Below are 19,809 nucleotides of genomic sequence, written 5' to 3' on the forward strand. Positions count from 1 at the left end.
CTGATGAACATGCAGGTAGAAGAAAAAGAGGTGATCTTTCTAATTAAGAAAAGTGGTATCAAGTATCATTAATCCAGTTTGAAGATAGGGGTTTGTAGTGTCAAGGGTGAAAAGGAACAAGGACCATTAATGAAATTATTTATGGGGTATCAAAAAGAGTTCTAGGCGTGGGTCTCTGGAGACACATGCTTTGGATTTTTGACCAAAACAGTGTTGATAAACATAATGCTTTAGCTCTTGTGGCACAGTGCTTGCACAGCATGAAGGCTTTTCTGTTTCCCAGTCTGTCCCCCACAGTGACAAGAGGTTGGGAGGGGACTATGGGCAAGAGGCTGGGAGGGGACACAGCTGGCACAGCTGACCTGTGGTGACCAGAGAGACATTTCATACCATGTAATGTCTTGCTCAGCAATAAAACTGGTGGGTTGTTTTCCCCTAAAGTAGCTGTTGCCTAGGGTCTGGCAGGACATCTGTCTCCTGGTGGTGAGTTTGGTTGTTTGTTTTTGCCTTTCATCACTTTTTTCCTTCTGATTGCCTTTCCCCTATTCCACTGCAGGGGAGTGAGCAAGCAACTGGGCTGGGGCTTGCCTGCCAGCAGGGTCAACACACCACACTTGATATATGTGAATTAAGGTTACGTTTGTACAAACCTGCTGTTCTACAGTCTTAAAAGCTCAGGTGACTTTGGGTTTTGCTATCACATTAAAAAGGAGATATAGCACATAATATTCCAGAGGTTATCTTTGAAATCAGTATTTGCTAACTGATTTATATTAAAAATGAACATTATTTTAGTGCTAGAATATGGTGATTTTGAAGAAAACAGCTGAATAAAATATTAGTATGTGAGGAAAAGAGAAGGGAGGATACCACTTTTTTGAAGTTTGCAGAAAGTCATTCTTTGTTAATTAGGAATTTTTTTTCCTATTTGAAAAGCAAAAGTCCACCTAGTTTTACTTTTAGGGAAGTCTTGAATTTTGAAAGCATTTGTGTGAAGGCAAATAATGTTTCTTGAAGATATAGATCAAATTGCTTTAATGTTGATTCCTAAAGGAGAAGGTTTCTTGAGTAAGTAACTTCATATATGAACTCAAGAATTGTACATATGCCCTGAAGTACTTAATACAGACACCCTAAAAAACCCCAGAGTTTGAGTGGAAAACTACAAATGTAAAAAAATAATTGGAACATTTATGTGCTACTTTACAGTAAATTGGGTTAAAATTTCAAGAAGTTTTTGTGCAAGTTTTCTTGAAGGGAATCTGAATGTTATGTGTTGTCTTGTGTCTAGCTAACTTGGATTCTGGTAAAACTCATTCTTGTTGAATTTCCTACCTTTGTCATCAGGCCAAGCTTATAGGTTTTCTGTTTTGTTTCTGTTTTCGTGGCCATGGGGTCTTGGGACGATTTCAGGATCCTAGTAGCTGAGTAACTTTTTACACACATGTAAATTCTTGTTAACCAAAACAGATAGTCATTCTGGCTAGTAGTTAGAGAATTGCTCATCATGCATAGCAACTGACATGTTCAGAGCTTGTCTTTAACTGATAATGTTCCTTGTTTTAATAAGGATTTCTTTGAAAGCTAGGAGGGTGTCTCCATTTTCTTAAAAACAAACAAAAAATGGTAGCATTTGTGAATAATATTCGTTAAAAGGTTATGTTGATGATTGTATCTCTTTGGGTGTCAGTAGTATTGTTTGCTAATGTGGTAGAATTAGTCACTGCATTTTCCTCTGATAATGACCAAGTCCTTTATAAACATTTCTCTGAAGCTCTAGTCTCTGTGTTGTGCTGTAAGGAGATATCAACGGATCTGGAGTTACCTTGTGTCATGGCACTAGTGCTGGGTCATCTGATAAAATGGAGTTCCTGAGATCATTTTCTAACTTTCTTTAATATCTTTAGGCCAGTTTTAGACATTAATCTGTTGTTTTTTTTTTTTTTTTTTTTTTTTTTGGGCATGTTTAGTTCTTTCCTCCAAAGTGTCAGAGCATTTCTTAGGTTAGGATGGTTACTAGCTACAGTGACCTAAATATCTGCCAGACAAGTCAGTGCTTAACATAGTTGAAGTAATAGATGATTCATTTGATCTTCTTTTGCTACCCAGAGTCAAAACTGTTCTGTAAATAAAGTTTGTCCTTTCCTTTACTTTTTGAGCTCTCTTGGTCCTGGATAGACATTTGCTTATTCAGACATAAATGCAGCTTCTTTTTCAACTTACTCCCTTCTGTTTAGAACAAAGAATTGTCTTGAGATCGGGTTTGGGGATTTGAGTGCAAGACTGAGACAGAGAAGTGTTTCATGCTATTATTGTTAGTGAGTCACTTAATTACTCAGATTGTTGATTTACTCACCTTTGATGCTTATAATAAATATTTCACATATAATTATCAAACATACTGTAAGATTGGCAGTGATTGGTAGCAGTTGTATAATGAAACAGCTGTTAGGAGTGAATGAATAGCAGTTTTCACTGAAAGTTGTATTAACTAATGAGTAAACAGGGGGACTGTTTTATGGGACTATTTTTTATTGTCTAGACTTTTTTTGTCTTATATTTCTATGATGTATATGTAGATTCATATATGAGGGATGTAGCTACATTACCAATAAAAAATTTTCTTAATTCTTGGCACTGTCAGTTGCTTTTTGTAAGTTAAAAAAATAAAAGTGTCATATAATGTATGTATTAAAGTTTTATAATTTGGGGGTTTTATATAAATTTGTTATTTTTTTGGGCTGTTAGGTTTAACTTTTTGTGGATCTTCATCTTGAAGAATTGATGTTCATTAGCCATGGATTCAGACATAGTGACAAATATTGAACACATTATAAATTGATGTTAATGTAAAATACCTTATTTTAATTAAAATTCAAAATTTGCTTTTTGTTTTGTCAGCAAACACGTATCTCTTTATGGTGCAAGCTCGTGGTATAATGTTAAGAGAAAATGTAAAAACAATAGGACACATGATCAGATTGTACACTAACAAAAATACTACACTGAATGGCACAGGTAAGAACATTTCTTTTATTTTTAAAGGAGCTTTATGCAGGGGAAAAAAAAAAAAGCCAAACCTTTGTGGCATGTCTTAACTATGAAAAGCTAGACTCAAGTCCTACCTTTCTGTAACAGAAGTGAAGGTCAAATAGTTACTATTTATCAGTTCACTTTACTAGGAAATATTTGTCATAGTTGTAACTAAGATATCTTGGTTTAATTGTTGTACCTTTAGTGCAGTAATTTTTTTAGGTTTTTGTTTTTTTTTTTTTAATCATGCAGCTAGGTATGTTCTTACCTTCATGATGATATGTTACAAATTCAGTGGATAACATAGTTTCTTACAAAAATCAATTCCTCTTTTTAAGATTATCCTGAAGGAAACAATTCTAGTGACTGTGTTGCTCAAACAACAATGTATCTTCCAGAAAACTTCACTTACTCTCCTTACCAGGCTTGTCCAGAGAAGCTGCCTTACATGAGTAAGTTTTAAACTCACCTTAATGTTTATCCAGTTAATTGGATTCTACTAAAACAATTATTTTAATATAAAATATCAGTGTGGAAGTTAAAATATATAGCAGAAAAGAATGAATAAAATGTATCTGAGAATGGACAGCAATGCTTAGCAGAATTTTGCATGTAACCATTGCATTACTAAAGCTTTTGGCCTCTTTGCTAGTATCCTAGTATTTTTTAAATTTTATGTACAAATTATTTTACTATCTACAAATTCATTATTAAATTGCTTAATTAATATGTAGGAATAGTCTAACTTTATTAAAAGTACCTATTCAGGTAAAAGTACCCATTCATATTTTGAGGAATAGTTAAAAATTTCTGTATCGGAAATGGTAGTCCTAATAGAGTGATTCATGAATCAGAAACTAGTTCTCAAAACTTCATCAGCTAATCAGTATGTGGAATCAATACATGGAAAACTGAGCAAGATGGTGCAGTGAAGTGAGAAGTGATAGAGGTAAGAAAGTGCCAAAGCCTTGTCATAATGAATAAGTAGTACTTACATAACAAGTGGAAAGATGCGATCCTCAGGAAATTTTAAAATGAAACTTTTGAGCTCAGATGCTTATGATCCTAAGCTATTAAATGGAACTTGTTTAAGTAACCCTAATTTTATTTGTGTTTAAGCCTAGAATCTTAACTTCTAGTTGTTTTGTTTGAAAGTGTTTAGTTGCAGCAGAGTGTCATGCAGAAATAAGAGGCTGAATACTTTGGCACCCCTGCTGTTTTGGTTTTCTGGGTTTTTATAAAACCTGTAATATTAGAGTTGTAGTAGTAGCAGTATTATCCCAGTGTATGTAGAAGGCCTTATAAGCAGGTGTTGAACAGTTAAAACAGTTACGCAAATTGAGATGGGAAGAGTTCCTTTATGCGAGTCAGTGTCCTAAACTGGATTTAATAATATATCTAAAATGCTGTTGGCATGGGCTTTTTTAATCTTTTTTCTGTAGACAAAGTTTGACTTTCAAAATCATGTGGTTGCTCCTGCCTAGAATATTCCTTACATAAAAAAAATAAAACTAAATTTTTCCAATAGTATATATTTTAGCTACTTTGGGTAGCATATAAAAAGTTTGAAAAATGTCTACTCTGGATAACCAGAGAAACAAGAATTATGGTTATGATGACTGAAAAATTAATATAAATCAGTATTTTTAATGAAACTTTCAAGGGCTGAATTCTGCCAGATTAGTTAGCTCAAAACAGTGTTGGCTTCTGCTGCCTTTTTTACTTGTGTATTAGACTGCTGTCCAGGAGTGATGAGAAAAGTTAGAAGGTACTAAGGTACATTACATTAGTAGGTCAGACCTACTTATAGCACACTAAGGTACCCTAGTAGGTCAGCCCACTTATCACGTTATCTTAAATCATTCATGCAGTTTAGAATTGCCAGAGTAGGGATGCATTCTACTTTGTTATCCTTGCTATCAACCACTTTGGCTATATGTAATTCTATCAGGATTTGTCTATAGGTCTCCATATTGCTGCTCTCTCTATATATATTTTTTCTTTTTTAATAATGTCCTTGTACTTATTCTCTGCTGCTTAATTTAATAGAGAAATTAACTTTGATAGAAAATAATTCACTAGTTACTGTTCTGCAAAGAAATGTATGTCTCACCCTTTGATTTTCATGTATCCTTTTTTAATCATAGTCTGTGTGTTTACTTATAATCTAAATAAAGCTTATCTGAAGGTTATTTAATGCAATGTAATATTGTATGTTATTTTGAGATAGCAAAGGAAGAAAGCTTTTTGAATGATGTATATTTTGACCTGCTTAATAGCTTAAAATTGTTACAGAAGTCAACTACTCTTCTTTACATCAACTTGATGAATTTGTATCATGAAAGGAGTATGGTAAAACTGTGTTTTGTTCCAGATATACGCGCTCTTAAAATAGGACCACCTAGTACTAGTGCTTTTGTTAGTGACTCAGTATTTCAGTTTGTAACTTACAGATTGAGTACTGCTGTGTTAGTTCATAGCCAAGGCGCCCCTACTTCAAGAGAGAAGCAATACAAAGCAGCTTTAATCAGCATGATTTTAATACTGACTAGAGAGGTAAATGGAAAGCAGATTAGTTTTTCAGTTATACGAATTAAAACCGTCCTGTTAAGAATTTTTATGCAATCACTTCATTATTTATCTAACAACCAGCTCTTAATGAGCTATAATAAATATAATATCCAGCTATTTTACTTTGATCACTTCAGTACACTGAGGTTGAATATCCCTAAACCATTTTAGATAGATATTAGAAAAATCTATTTTGTATTTCAAAAATAACAAGTCATCAGTGGAGGAAGTTCTGCTGTCTCCAGAAGTAGTATATTCTACTATCCTGTTCACTGAATAGTTAAGCTTTCTGCAATACTCAACCTGCATTTACTTCTTTTTCTTTTTTCCCTCCTGCAAGTAAGTTGCCCTTCTTGATGCTTGAAAAAAAATTGGTTGATATCTATGTACCAGATTATTCTGTCTTGAAAAGACTTACGTTTTTGCCAGCCTCTTCCTTTGTAGATAAACCAGTAATTTCAGCCTTTCTAGACTACATTGTTTCTAAAGCTCTTGTCATTCTTAATTTTTGTATTGTAGACTTTCTCTAATTGGATTTCCTTTTGAAGCATCATAACTGGCTAAAACCCTGGTCACAAAACAAGCTAGTAATTACCTTCATGTAACAGCAGTTAATGTATTCCACAATGAGATTTGCCATTTTGTGCAATTGCATTACAGTTTATAGTCTCATATTAATAGGCAATCCATTATAAACTGTCAAAATATTTTTCTGCATACTTCAGTATTTGCTGGTTTGTGTGTGTATGCTTCATTTCTCCTTCAGTAAAAATCCATATTTTTTTAACAATTAATTTCATTTTGGGTTTTGGCGTGTATGTGATCTGTGGAAATTGTTTGGTTTTCTGATTCTGTTCTTCAAAATCCTTCTGCTTCCTCAGCTTTCCTTTTTTGTGGATTGCATAAATATGCTTTACTGCAGCATGCTAGACAGTGATGCAAGTAGTGAATACGAAGTGCAGATATTTACTGAGGTGCCTTCTTCCCCTGCTAGTGACAGAGAAATACTGCTGGTTTCTATTCATCCATCTCTTGTGTACTTTTGATAGTACCAATTTTTAAATTTACTACAGGAAATTTTTAAACAGTCTGGAGGGAATTTCATCGTGTCCCATAAAGTTAGAAGCACCTGCCTTATATAAATACTGTTTTACCTGTCCTCCTGTTTTGTTGGGGAATTTTTTTGTTTGTTTTTTAGTTTAAACTCTGTAAACATATGATCGTGTCTAAACTTTCCTTGGGAGACTAAGGCACCTGAGTCCTTTACATCATGTGTTATTTGCTTCCTTTTCTGGTGTAGTAATTGACCTTCATTCATCTCTATTTTCCTATTAGGTTCTATAAACTGTTGCTTCTCTTGTTGCTTCTCTGTGTCTTGGTAGTTGAAATTGATTTGGTGATCTGTTTACTTTTTTAAATTTAATTTGTACATGTTTATACTCTATAAACTTGTCCATTGTTGTTTGCCCTTATTTCTTCTTTTTCAGGTTATTGAACAGTTTCAAATACAACCATAATGCTAATCCAAGCTTGCTTATTTATTTATCTGCTCTGTAGGATTAGCTTGTTCTGGTATTTATTTATAATCTTTTTTTCAGCAACTGTCAAGTTTCCTTTTTCTTCCGAAGTAAATAAATGACCATGAGTGTTCAAATCTGTTCTTAGAAGATATTCTCCTTATTGTGCTGTTCTTGATAATTTTTTTAGTATAATTTTCCTTTTCTTTTTTATAGTTACTTTCTACATTTAATCAGATCCAAAACTAAAATAGCTTTTTCAGTATTTCTGTCTTCTGAAAACAATAGTTATTCCTCATATACTCCAAATATGTCAATCTTTCCAAATGATTTAGAGAGCTAGTCAATTTGTTGTTACAACATGAAACAACCTTTGGATGTAAATAGGATCTTTCGGGTGCAGGCACAGGGGAGAAAAGTGGCATAATTTCCTTCACTGACTTTAAAATTCCAACCCTTCTTGAAAAACTTAAATTTTTAGACAAAAATTAATACAATATTTTATGGTGTATTAGATAACTATTGCAAGTTTTTTATATGATGATCTAGCATAGTAGTTGCTGAAGAGCAACTTGAGTTTCTGGTTAATTAGTGTTTACTCTTCCCCTCAAATTTTTGTGATTCCTTCTGCTTTGGAGGGTGTTTACTATGAATCATCATTTCTGGTTTTGAAATTTATACACATGTATATGCAAATGAGCAACAACTCTTAGCTATCATCTAAGTATTTTCTCATAATAAGTAATCTGATTATTTTTGCTACCATATTGAAGTCAGTATTCAATATATTACTGAATTTCACTGCCATCAGTAGCCATTTGAAAATGCCTTTTCCATTGGGCTGATTAACTCTATCAGTGGTAATTCTCAAATCCAAGCCACTTGCTGTAAGTTGGTTTGAAGCAGATAGTGGTGAATTAGTGGATGAATGCTGCACATGCAATGTGTGTAATTAGTTAGAATTTAAATTGAGGAAGTTTGTTGAGTGTAGTGATGGTGCATTTTCACTTTTTTGTTGAAGTGCAGGTAGGAAGACACCAAGGATTTGAGCATTAGTTCAGTAGTGCAGATGATGTGGTATTGTTAACAGTGGCAATAGATACAGAATTCAAATTACTTTTCATGTTCTGTGTCCTCTGAAAGGTGTATTTTGCTGGTAAAGTTTATTGAAAGGATGCTTATATTGGGAAATACTGAAATTCATTCTGTAAAACCCGAGTATTAAGAGGATAGGTAAATAGTTTCATTTTTTTATCTGTAGGTAATGTAACTACAAATTTCTTGTGCTATCTATCTGTGATAAACCTTGTAGTGTTAGATCTGATGCCTTAATTCAAATTGATACTTTTTTTTTCCTTAGGAGGCCTTATAGATGTCAATATGAGTGAAATTAGTTTTGATGAAATTCAGCAACTGTTTTCAAAAGATTTAGACATTAAACCAGGAGGACACTGGAAACCAAAAGACTGTAAGCCAAGATGGAAGGTGAGATGCTGTTGGGTTATTTTTGTGATTTCTTTTTTTTTCTATTGGTGTATAAGGATAGTTTACCATTGCAAACACTCAGTCTTCTACTTCTATGTATTTTAAACAATGTGTTGTATATGTATTATGCTATCTGTGCTCAAGAGAATAAAACTTGAAGAAAGCTTCAAATTGATTGTCTAGAGCTTCTAAAGCTTCATTAACTGTTGTTAGTAGACATATTATCATATGGATGCAAACTTATCCTGTGTTTATGTTGCTTAAAGTGTAATTAAAAGCAAGTGAACATAAAACGGAAGTCTTATGTATATTCTACTCAGATTTTTTTTAATCATTTGAGCAAAATTCCAACATGCTTTCCTACCAGGAATGAAAGTTTTAAACACATAGACGATTTAAATGCAAAAGTTGAAAAGCCTGTGTATGGCATGGGAAACTTGATCTGTCTTGAAACATTGAAATTTTAAAATGCTAATACATTAGCTAAATATATATCTAATGTTTTGAAGGTGGCAATCCTTATTCCTTTTCGGAATCGCCATGAGCATCTTCCAATTTTTTTCCGTCATCTGATACCTATGTTGCAGAAGCAGCGGCTGGAATTTGCCTTCTATGTTGTTGAACAGGTAACAGCATTTTCTTGAAAAGTTACTTTTCAAGATTCCTTACTAAAGAGGATTTGGTATTTTTTAACAAGATTTGGATGAATCCAGAATTTAAAAATTAGTCTGCTATTCTAATCCTTTGAATGAAAAAGGAAAGTTCAGCTCCATTCCCCAGTTTAAGCAGTGGCCAGATGCATATTGCTTTTCTTCAAATATGGGATGATATTTCATAGCTGATAACATGTCATCTTTGAATCTTTTGTCTTTGTATGTATTCAAGGACAAAAAGACGGGGCTACATCTGACTGGCAACGGGTCACTAATGGTTTTCTTCAGTGCTCAATTAGAGGGCTAGTTCTGTTCAGTATACTTATCAACAATCTGGATGCAGGAATTGAATGCAACATTAGCAGGTTTGCTGATGATAACAAACTGGGAGGTGCTATTGACTCTTTCTGGGGGTGGAATGCCTTGCAGAGGGATCTAGGTAGGTTGGAGCATTGGGCAATGATTAATTTAACACGTCAAAATGCTGGATTCTGCACCTAGAATGGAGTAAAGCTGGGCAGAAGTATAAATTAGGAGAGGAGTGCCTGGAGAGCAGTGCTGCAGAAAGGGATCTGAGCCTGCTCATCAACAGCAGGCTCAATGTGAGTCAGCAATCTGCCCTGGCTGCCAAGAGGTCAAGCCACACCCTGGGGTGCGTGAAATACAGCAAATCTGGTCACTCAAACAAGGTGATTATCCCACTGTATTCAGCATTGGTGTGGCCTCCTCTTGAGTACTCTGTGCAGTTCTGGGCCCCACAGTTCATGAAGGATATGAAAGTCCTTGAATGCCTCCAGAGGAGGAAAGTAACAAAGCTGGGGACAGGGCTGGAAACATGTCCTGTGAGGAGCCGCTAAGGACTCTGGGCTTGTCTAGCTTGGAGAAAAGGAGGTTGAGGGGTGACTTTATTGCTCTCTATAGCTTCCTGAGGAGGAGAAGGGAAGTGCTGATCTCTTCTCTCTGGGATCCAGTGACAGGACACATGGGAATGGCTCAAAGCTGTGATAGTATGTTCTTTCCAACTGAAATAGTCTATTCTGTTTTAGTTGACGGTTTCAGCAAGAAACAAAGTGTAGTGTTTCTTTTTTAGTTTGTATCACTATTCCTTTAACTTGTAATTTCATGCTATGTTTATTCAAACCACCCATGTTTTGATGCTTCAGAGTTACTAGTGCTATAAGTTGCTAGTGCTGTTACATTTTGTGTAAAAGGGGAGAACAATACAGTTGATGTAGTTGGTTCGAGCCAGAGCTATTACTTTACCTAGCTAGAGAAATAACAGCCATATTTGTCAATGCTTTTTTTTGTGTGTGTGATGGAGAATATATTTCTCATAGTATTGAAATTTTGTCTCTTCTTGATCTTTGCAATGTCCTCTTTGTTTTATGTTTGAAGACAGGTACACAACCTTTTAATCGTGCAATGCTGTTTAATGTTGGCTTCAAAGAGGCTATGAAGGATGCTGTCTGGGACTGCATAATATTTCACGATGTGGATCACTTACCTGAAAATGACCGAAATTATTATGGATGTGGAGAAATGCCACGCCATTTTGCAGCAAAGCTGGACAAATACATGTACATGTAAGTAATTAGCTTTATTCTTGTTTCTTAAAGACCCAGGAACATTCTTAAAATGTGTATGAATTTTGTGACAGTATATGCAGTGGGTGAAGCCAATAAAACAGCCTCCTACTACATATATAAATATGTAGTTACTAAAGGAAGATTTAATTTTTGCGTCTACATTTGATATGTTGCTAATTTGAAGGTATTTATAATTTTCAGTGTTAAGCTTGTTGCAGTGAGGTTGACTGTATTTAAGTCCATGTATGTCAAAGGGGAAAAACTTAACTTGCTTATTAGGTATCTTCCCTGGCAACATGAGTTTTTCAGTGGTTGTTAACAAAAACAACGAGATAAGCTTCAGCAAAATATTATGGGAAAAATGTCTTAATTTTCTTGTGAATATACAAGTTATTTCTGCTTTATACTGTTTTTTAAATGGGAGATTTTGTTACTGCTAGGACGCTTAGTATTTTACGTTGAGTCCTACTGTAATTTGATGAATATAGTTGGTCCTGCTGTTTTGTTATTTTCTACACTTCTGCCATTTTACATTAATGATGTTTCACTTGCTTTTTAACATTCTGTCTCATGACAATTATCCAATCACTTCATATAAAGCTGTAGCTTATTGCTTGTTAGATGTATGTATTTGCCATCCTGAAAATTTATTTGTGGAGTTTGTCAACTTGTCAACTTGGTCAACCTGACAGATCAAAAGGAATGCACTGAAAACATGACACTGTCTGGACTTCAGTTTGTCAGTCAATTGGCAGTCAGACCTGTAAAGATTTTATATGTATTGAAAAATATCTAAATTAAACATAAAAATATGTATTTATGTAATAACTTATGTATTGATATATAAATTTCTAAAATTTATAAAATGTCAAAATAAAGAAAGATTTACAAAATACATTTATGAAAATAAATGTATGCAGTAATGCATATTTATTCAATGTTAAAATAAATACATATTTATGTATATATACAAAAAGTGCTCATACACCACACACATTCATTCATACATATGAATAGAAAGCTCAAACAGTTCCATTAACTGTCATACTCTGGTTGTTTTTAGTTTTGGTTAATGGGTTGGTTTTGGGTTGTTGATGGGGTTTTTTTTCTTGGTTGGGACTTTTTTGGGAGGGGGGTGTATGTTTTGGTTGTAGGGAGGGGGGTATCCCTGGGATTTTAGAACACCTGTTATTTCATTTGAGTAGGGATATACATAGTAACAACCCTCCCCGAAAACAATTAAGATTTGGTTGAATCCTGTGTTTCCACAGAGGTCAGAAATTACGTGACTGTGTATTTCTTTTTCTTTCCCCTTGCATTCTGGAGTTATTTGTCCTTCAGTGTGGCAATTGTGTCCTAAGCAATGGTAAATCTTTTTGTAGATAGTCCTAACTTCTTGAAGGTTCCAGGTTTGGAAGCGTCTCCTGAGAAATATGTGTGATTACTTCTGTTTGATGAAATTGTGTGCTTTTTCTGTAAGGAGGAGCACACTTTATTGTGGCAGCTTCTAGGTTAAGGGTACAAGTTAATATTAATGGAAGCAAATATAGATACTTAATATTTTTGGGTTTTAGATTGAAAATATGTTTTGAGAACTAGTAGTCACATTGCCTGGACCATAGTGTGTTATGTTATACAGCTATAATGTCTGTTTGTGTTGGCCAACTGCTTATTACTTAATCTTGGAATCGTAGAGTAGTTCGGGTTGTAAGGTACCTTAAAGACCATCTAGTTCCATGCCCTCTGCCGCGGGCAGGGACACTTTCCACTAGAACAGGTTGCTCAAATCCCTGTCCAACCTGGCCTTGGGCCCTTCCAGGGATAAGACAGCCACAGCTTCTGTGGGAAACCAGTTCTAGTGTCTCACCACCCTTGTAGTGAATAATGTTTTCCTAATGTCAGCTAAAAGCCATTGTTCCTTTTCCTATCACTCAGTGCCCTTGTAAAAAAGTCCCTCTTCAGATTTCTTATAGGTTTAATAAGATGTGTTATTATAATATTGTATGCTTACTGACAAAAAAAGCAAAACAAAACACCACAAAAACCCCACAAACCCCAAACTAAACCTGCCTACAGATCTTTTTGGTTCAAAAGTTCTAAAACCTGGAAAATTGTTTCTCAAATGAGTATGCTTTTCACTGTGGTTATGTATGTACTGTTAAACTGTTCCCCTTGAGTTTTAACAGTTTTGTAGGATATAGTTACAAATTACTGGATTGATGCATTACTAATTGTAATTTTTTCAGTTGATCAAAGAGGATGTTTTGTTTTTTTTTTCAGTCGAATAGTGTTGCAATACAATAGTTTGAGGGTTTCACTTAACACTTTAGCTATGGGTCTAAATCAGCCATCTGAAGTATGTGGTAGACTTCTGTTTCATGATACTAATTCAAGCTAGTTTAGGAGTAGCTTGTATACAAATCAGACACTACTGCAATCATTTTGTTCAACTTCCATGCATCTTACTTAATGTCGGTGATCTGTGAGCCAGTTTTGCTTAGTAAATACGTTCATCATCTGTTCATGTCCTTAGCTTGGGGTTCTTGTGTTTTTGAAAGGTATTGCTTGAAAGAGGGTTACCTGTCTAAGTTCAGCTGATAATACAGAATTTATTGTTTGTTTTCAGTCTTCCATACAATGAGTTCTTTGGTGGTGTAAGTGGCCTGACAGTAGAACAATTCAGGAAGATCAATGGGTTTCCAAATGCCTTTTGGGGATGGGGTGGAGAAGATGATGATCTTTGGAACAGGTGAGTGTTCAGTGCTTACATCTTTCTCATTGTTCTGTGCAATCCACCCTTTGAGAGCTATTAGGTGCTGGGTTTTTTTTTTCTGTCAGATGTTACCTTTTTAAAATTTGTTTGAGATGAACAAATTCTAACACTTGTAAAGAGTTCACTTCAAAAAAATCAGAGCATGCCATTAGAAGAGGTAAGTATGATGTTCTTTTTTCTTAGCCTCAGCTTTTAAGAGCGAGATCTTATAACAAATAGCAGAATTAACAATAGATACCAGTATTAAGCATATTTATTCTCATTTCTTCTAGTCTCCTATGCACTGTTTTGATTTTAATTTCCATCTTTTGCTGCTGGCATTATGGAATACCATTCCACAGACATGAAGAGTAAGCATGAGGAGAAGTGTTGGAGACAGAGGCTAATTTGTAACTGTATTAATATTCACAAATTGGACTATAGATGGCAATTATTACCAACTGCCTACAGTAAACAAGTGTAAAATGTTCCATTTGAGCTGTTGAAACCAAATGACTGCATAAAGTTATACGTAAAGAGATATTTTAAAGGAAGAGTTTGTAGGTTTTTATTCTTTTTTCCTGACTATTTTAATATTTTGATGCAATCTTGTTTTAAGAACAAAGCAGGAAATACTAAATATGAAATAATAATAGGTATAATTGTTACTACTATTATTTCACACTTCATTGTTTTTTGCCAGGTTTTGTAGTTCTTGGGTTAGGAGTGTTTTGTCAGTGAGTTTTGTCAGAGGATGTCAGTGAATGCACAGACCAACTTTAAAAGATTTGATGCACATTTTTCACTTCTGCTGTAACTTTTAAAACTGTCTCTTTCATACACTTCAGAAAAATATTTATGTGTTGTACCACAGGGTTCACTATGCTGGATACAATGTAACAAGACCAGAAGGAGATTTAGGGAAATACAAATCCATTCCTCATCATCACAGAGGTGAAGTCCAGTTTTTAGGACGGTAAGGGAAACAGAAAACTGTTCAAATGCTAGAGCTAAAGATGTAAAATTTTTCTTACGCATATATAAATCTTCGACATATACAAACAGTCAGTGCTTATCAGCGTTATTTCATCTTTAATGCTAAACTTTGTATTTTCTTAAACACATTTTGCTGTTCAGATATTTCTTATTTAACCATGAAAGAAACTAAGTTTGTGTGTCAGAAGATATTATCATGATTATCTTTGACGTAGAATGTTATTGTTCCTTAATAGTTTGGGCATTAGTGCTGGCAGGGTTCCATTAGCTGGTTAATTTGGATATTCTGTAAAAGAAAGCAGTGCATCTAGGGAAAATCACTCCTGCATGAGAACAGGCTTTAAAATTCCTCAAGGACTGTTTTTTTCCATCATATTCATTCTTTTCTGAGCTACTTTCTTTTCATTTCCTGCTTATATTGACATGAATATTTTCTTTTGGGTTTTCTTTCTTTCGCTACAAAGACACAAAGGCCACTTTAATTGTACAGTAGGTTCTGGCTGCTCTGTCTTGAAACAGAAAATAGAATGCAGCAGCTGAACTACACCTAAAAATTAGTATGTAAAAAGCAAAATAAAGGGCTTGCGATATGTGTTTCCAGCTAATTAGAAGTACTGCTCAGTTCTGTTTCAATGGGTTTCTTTTTCTGGGAGCATCTTTTTTTTTTTCTGCTTTATTCATAATTAAAAAAAAAAACACATGTACAATAGACATGAATACATACCTGATTTGGAATTAAAATTATATATAGGTAAACTGTGGAAGGGGAACTCTGGGTTTTTTTAGTCGCCTCAAATTTGTAAATGCTGGAGTCTCAAGAATGAAATGAAGAACAATTCCAACTTTTAAGCGTATAATGATGAACAGTGATGGTTCCTAGATATTCTCTGAACTGTATAGTTGAGTTTTATAGTGAAAGAACATGAAGAAATTGAATGTTCTTTAAAAACCAGTTTTGTTTGGCACCGTTAGAAGTACACATATTGAATTCCTTCTTTGTTATTTAGTCTTAATGTTAACTTGTATATGTGAATATAAAATATCACTGTATTAAAAAACAGAAAGTGTCTTCTTTGAAAGCTTAGGTAGGCAATTTTGTAATTTGAAGGGCTGATAGGTAGTTTCATAATTTAATGCATATTTCAGAATTAAATAAATGTTACAGTATCATGTCTAACATCAGTTGAATTGTCATGCAAATGTTTCTCATGTTTTCTTCTTCCAACTCCCTCTGCAGATATAAACTTCTGAGGTATTCCAGAGAACGTCAGTATATTGATGGGTTGAACAATTTAATATATACTCCTAAAATACTTGTCAGTAGACTGTATAAAAATATAACTGTTAATCTCATACCAGAACTTGCTCCTGTTAGAGACTATTGATGAAAGTGGAATGACAAGCTACCCTACCAGAATAAACTTTTAACACTGGAAGCTACTAACAGACACTGTAAAACAAAACAAAACCAACAAGCAGCATCTTAGAATTAGAGATTTTTGACCATTTGATAATGCATATTAGCAATGAGAAGTAAAGTGATTGTATGTACCATGCATTTTGTTCAAAAAGGAAAGGCAGCAGCTACCACTCAGATGTTTACAGTATGAGACTACTGTTCAAGCCTTCATTCTTCATATTCTCTATCTTAACTACTCAACTAAGTAAACTGCAGAAAACAGACTTGTAGCTTCTCTGGAAGTAGGGACAGAAGCCTCTTCCAGGAACTTTTTTTATACTAAACTGCCTCCCTCCCCTTCCCTTCCCTCCCCCCACCCCCCGCCCCATATTTAAATGAATGCTTTTGTTTCTTTTTAAAATGTGTTTTTGTAAATATGTGATGTAAATGAATGTGTGTACATTGCTTTTAAATTGCTCAGTATTTTATGCTTCAGTATGTATTTGAGTGTGTTCTTGTTTGAATTCTATAGGAATGTTTTTATTAGCATGAAAGAACAAGTGTAAAATGTAAGTATGCTTAAAAAAAGGTTATACCTTATGTGAAATGAAGGAAATATTAATTGTTGGCCAGCTATGACTGTAAACTGTTATACTAGTTTTGAGCTCTAGGCCTCCTGCATATCTGTATAGAAAAATCAATTTCATGTATGAACATGCTAGAAAGAAAGCTTTTAATTTTATTTATTGCCAGCAAAATTGTATGAGACCCTGCCTGCCATCTAAATCCTATTTATATGCATATTGCATGTGTATTACAGAGAATCTTGCAGTTGTTGCGTTTTATGATCTACAGGAACTGTTTCCAAGTGTGCCACTAGTGTCAATGTCAGGGATTTTAATGCCTAAAACAGTGTGTCTGGGTACGTACAGTATTTTGGTATTGTTCTTTTTTTTTAAAAAAAAGAATGCTAGTAAACAGCACTTTTATTCCTCCAAAATCAGAAGAGCCAAAAATGTGTCTTCATTGGAAGAACATTTAGATTTTTAAGAAAATAATAAAACATAGTTCTAATAGTTCTAACTCTTGTATTGTGGGATTTTGAGAACCACGGTGTTGGTCACACTGCTCCACTGATGATGATGTGATGACACAAGCGGAACTAAAAGCTGGCCAAATCCAAGTGCTCTTTAAAATTCCACTTGTAATATATTAATATATCTATTTAAGGGCCTATTCTGGTAGAGTGCTGAGTGCTTCTATGATGCACTGAGTATCCTCAAGTCGATGACTTTCAATGAGATTGAGGTTGAACAGTCCAACTAAGCATTGGTCCTTTCTGTTTCTCTATTTTTGTGGTGTTGTATGTATAACTAGCCCCTTTCCTTGGCTTATAATGCAAAACATATCTTATTTTCTGTTTCTTTGTAATGTTATGCTACCTAAAAGTATCCCACTGCTAAGCATTATTATCTTTTTCCAATATTTTTTTACATTCCTTGTTAATACTAAGGAAAAGGACTAGATCATTTATTTTCTATGTTAATGCAAAGATATTGACGAAGATCTACTAAGCTGTTTTTGTTTGTCACAGTTACTCAACTCTTTAGGAACCAAAGACTGACTTCTGCTCCCATGAAGAATGGAAAGCAGTATATAATAAGGATTGTTTATCCGTAGAGTGTTCTGTAAGAGTGTTGACAAAGAATATTAACTTTAACTCATTACTGTGTGTTGGTTTCCTGAATTGCTACCACAGATGGTGTGGTCCTTTGTATAGTTGAGTTTGTTTGCCATAAACACATTTTATTTTTTTGACATCCCAGCAGCAAATTTTGCCCTTAGCCATTCTTCAGTAAAGTTATGAGCTTAGTTGTAGGCATCCCAAATATTTAGTAGAAATGTAATGATTTAAGTAGTTGAGAACAGTTATAAGGGATATTTTAAACCGTATTGGAATTACCTTGAAATATGCCAGTTAATCTAATATGCTTTAGGAATGATGTAATGCAATAAAAATAACAAAGAGCATAAAGTGAACATCCTTCAAAAGCATGCTTAAGTGGTTTTATCACTTCCTGATACATTTTTCTATAACTGAGTGTATAGAATATTCTGAAGCATCTAGTTAAAGGTGAGATAATACACTGTATGAACAATTATATCTTTAAAATAAAACTAGTCTTACTTCATAGCAGACTAATACAATTCTTTAAGAACTGATGAATAAATTTTTAAATCCCTGATGTAATTTGAAGTGATTTCTGGTTTTCAGTACTAGTTCACCTACAATTTAACACCTATGATTATGAAACATCCTTTGGTACTGTAGGTCTGTACTGTTTTCTGAAGCATGCTTTTGTGCCCATTTGTTAGGCATTCTGTGAAATTACTGTGCAATCTTTAAAAATTCTAATGCATATATATATGTATATATACACATATACATACTATATTACACATATGCTGTGGCTGAGCTAATATAACTTTACAGGTGCAAGTGATTAATCATGTATGGTCTCAAAAAAATGTGATTTAAACCAGTATGTGAATGGATTATGACATATGGCCGAGTTCCTAAAATGTTTCCAGTTTGATGCCCCAAAGTGATAGATGTTAAATTATGAATTGCTAACCAACGTTCTTCTCTAAATACCTTTAATGACTTTGCTGGGAACTTCTAAAAGTTGCCATGTTAAATTACATCAAAATAGTGTTTGTATACTACCTGCTTGAACTCAGTACTATTCTGTAGTGAATTTTAACATAGACAGTGCCTTCAAAACAAAATAAATGTGATGCAGAATTATGAGTTGTGCACATTCCTTTTGATATTTTCATGGTTCTTGTAAAATGTAGAGAGAAGCCAATCACATTGCCTTTTGCATTGCTTTCAAGGCAAATTAAGCATGTCTTCCCTTCAAGGAGTGAGCATGGAGGGAGAAGAGAGGGAGTATTTTACAAGACCCTGAAGGTGTTGCAATTTAACAAGTAAAAATGTTACAGAAATATTAACAGTGGGATCTGGTTGATATGCTGTGGTACTCTTCAGCCCATTTGCTGTATTACAAATTAAAGGAGAATATATAATATAAAATCAATTTTGCAATAGACAGTATATGGAAAAGCAAGTGCAAAATGTCCTTTTTCTCGGATCTTGCCAGTCTATTTTTCTATCATTATGTTTACTAATGACTTTGTTGTAGTGGGTAACTAATGAGCCAGTTATTTAAAAATAGTAAAAGGATCCATTGTGTATCAGCAAGAGGAAGTGTACTTAAGATTATTTTATTTGTAGAGGTGTGTAAGATAGTCTTAATGAAAAATGCACTAAAACAAATGCTGGGAATTTCCTGTGTACTATCATAGTTTTGTTTTTTTTGTTCATGCAAATGTTTGTACTTTTTTATCATTGTCTTTTATGAAATATAATGTTCTAAAGATTGTGTTGGCTTGTTTATTCTGAGGTTCTCTGGAGAATGTATCTTCTTTGAGTTTTGTTTATAGACAACTCATTTTTCTAGTGCTCAGTCCCTTGAAGTAACAACAGAAGGAACACCTGGCCAGCAGATATATCAGGTTAGGCAGTGATGGGATCAAGCCATAGGCTAACGAATTGTTTTCCCTTTGCTGGTATTTATATGCTTTTAGCTTCTGTTTTTATCAGGATAAATGACTCATGCTTTTCCAGTAGCTCTCCTAATGGCTAAGTATTTCTGTTTAGGAGTAATCTTATGTGTAGGTTACAAGAATGGGAAATTCAAGTATTCATCCCTATTTCTTTTGGCATTAAACAGGGAGCTGCTTTTCTCAGGAA

The 19,809-nt window shown here is 34.1% G+C and overlaps 1 protein-coding gene across 1 annotated transcript in view; it reads left to right on the plus strand.

Annotated features, from left to right (window-relative positions):
* The window catches only part of B4GALT6 (beta-1,4-galactosyltransferase 6), a 29,823-nt gene extending 13,481 nt beyond the window's left edge, over positions 1-16,342 (plus strand). Inside the window, exons 2-9 of the mRNA XM_005153536.3 lie at positions 2,902-3,018; positions 3,372-3,485; positions 8,482-8,606; positions 9,116-9,232; positions 10,655-10,842; positions 13,472-13,594; positions 14,472-14,573; positions 15,831-16,342. Coding sequence (XP_005153593.1) covers positions 2,902-3,018; positions 3,372-3,485; positions 8,482-8,606; positions 9,116-9,232; positions 10,655-10,842; positions 13,472-13,594; positions 14,472-14,573; positions 15,831-15,978 — 1,034 coding nt within the window. The 3' untranslated portion in view covers positions 15,979-16,342. The remainder of the gene's footprint in view (positions 1-2,901; positions 3,019-3,371; positions 3,486-8,481; positions 8,607-9,115; positions 9,233-10,654; positions 10,843-13,471; positions 13,595-14,471; positions 14,574-15,830) is intronic.
* The last annotated feature ends 3,467 nt before the right edge of the window (positions 16,343-19,809 follow it).

This window comes from Melopsittacus undulatus, chromosome 1 (genome assembly GCF_012275295.1).
Source record: "Melopsittacus undulatus isolate bMelUnd1 chromosome 1, bMelUnd1.mat.Z, whole genome shotgun sequence".
Classification (NCBI taxonomy): Eukaryota; Metazoa; Chordata; class Aves; order Psittaciformes; family Psittaculidae; genus Melopsittacus; species Melopsittacus undulatus.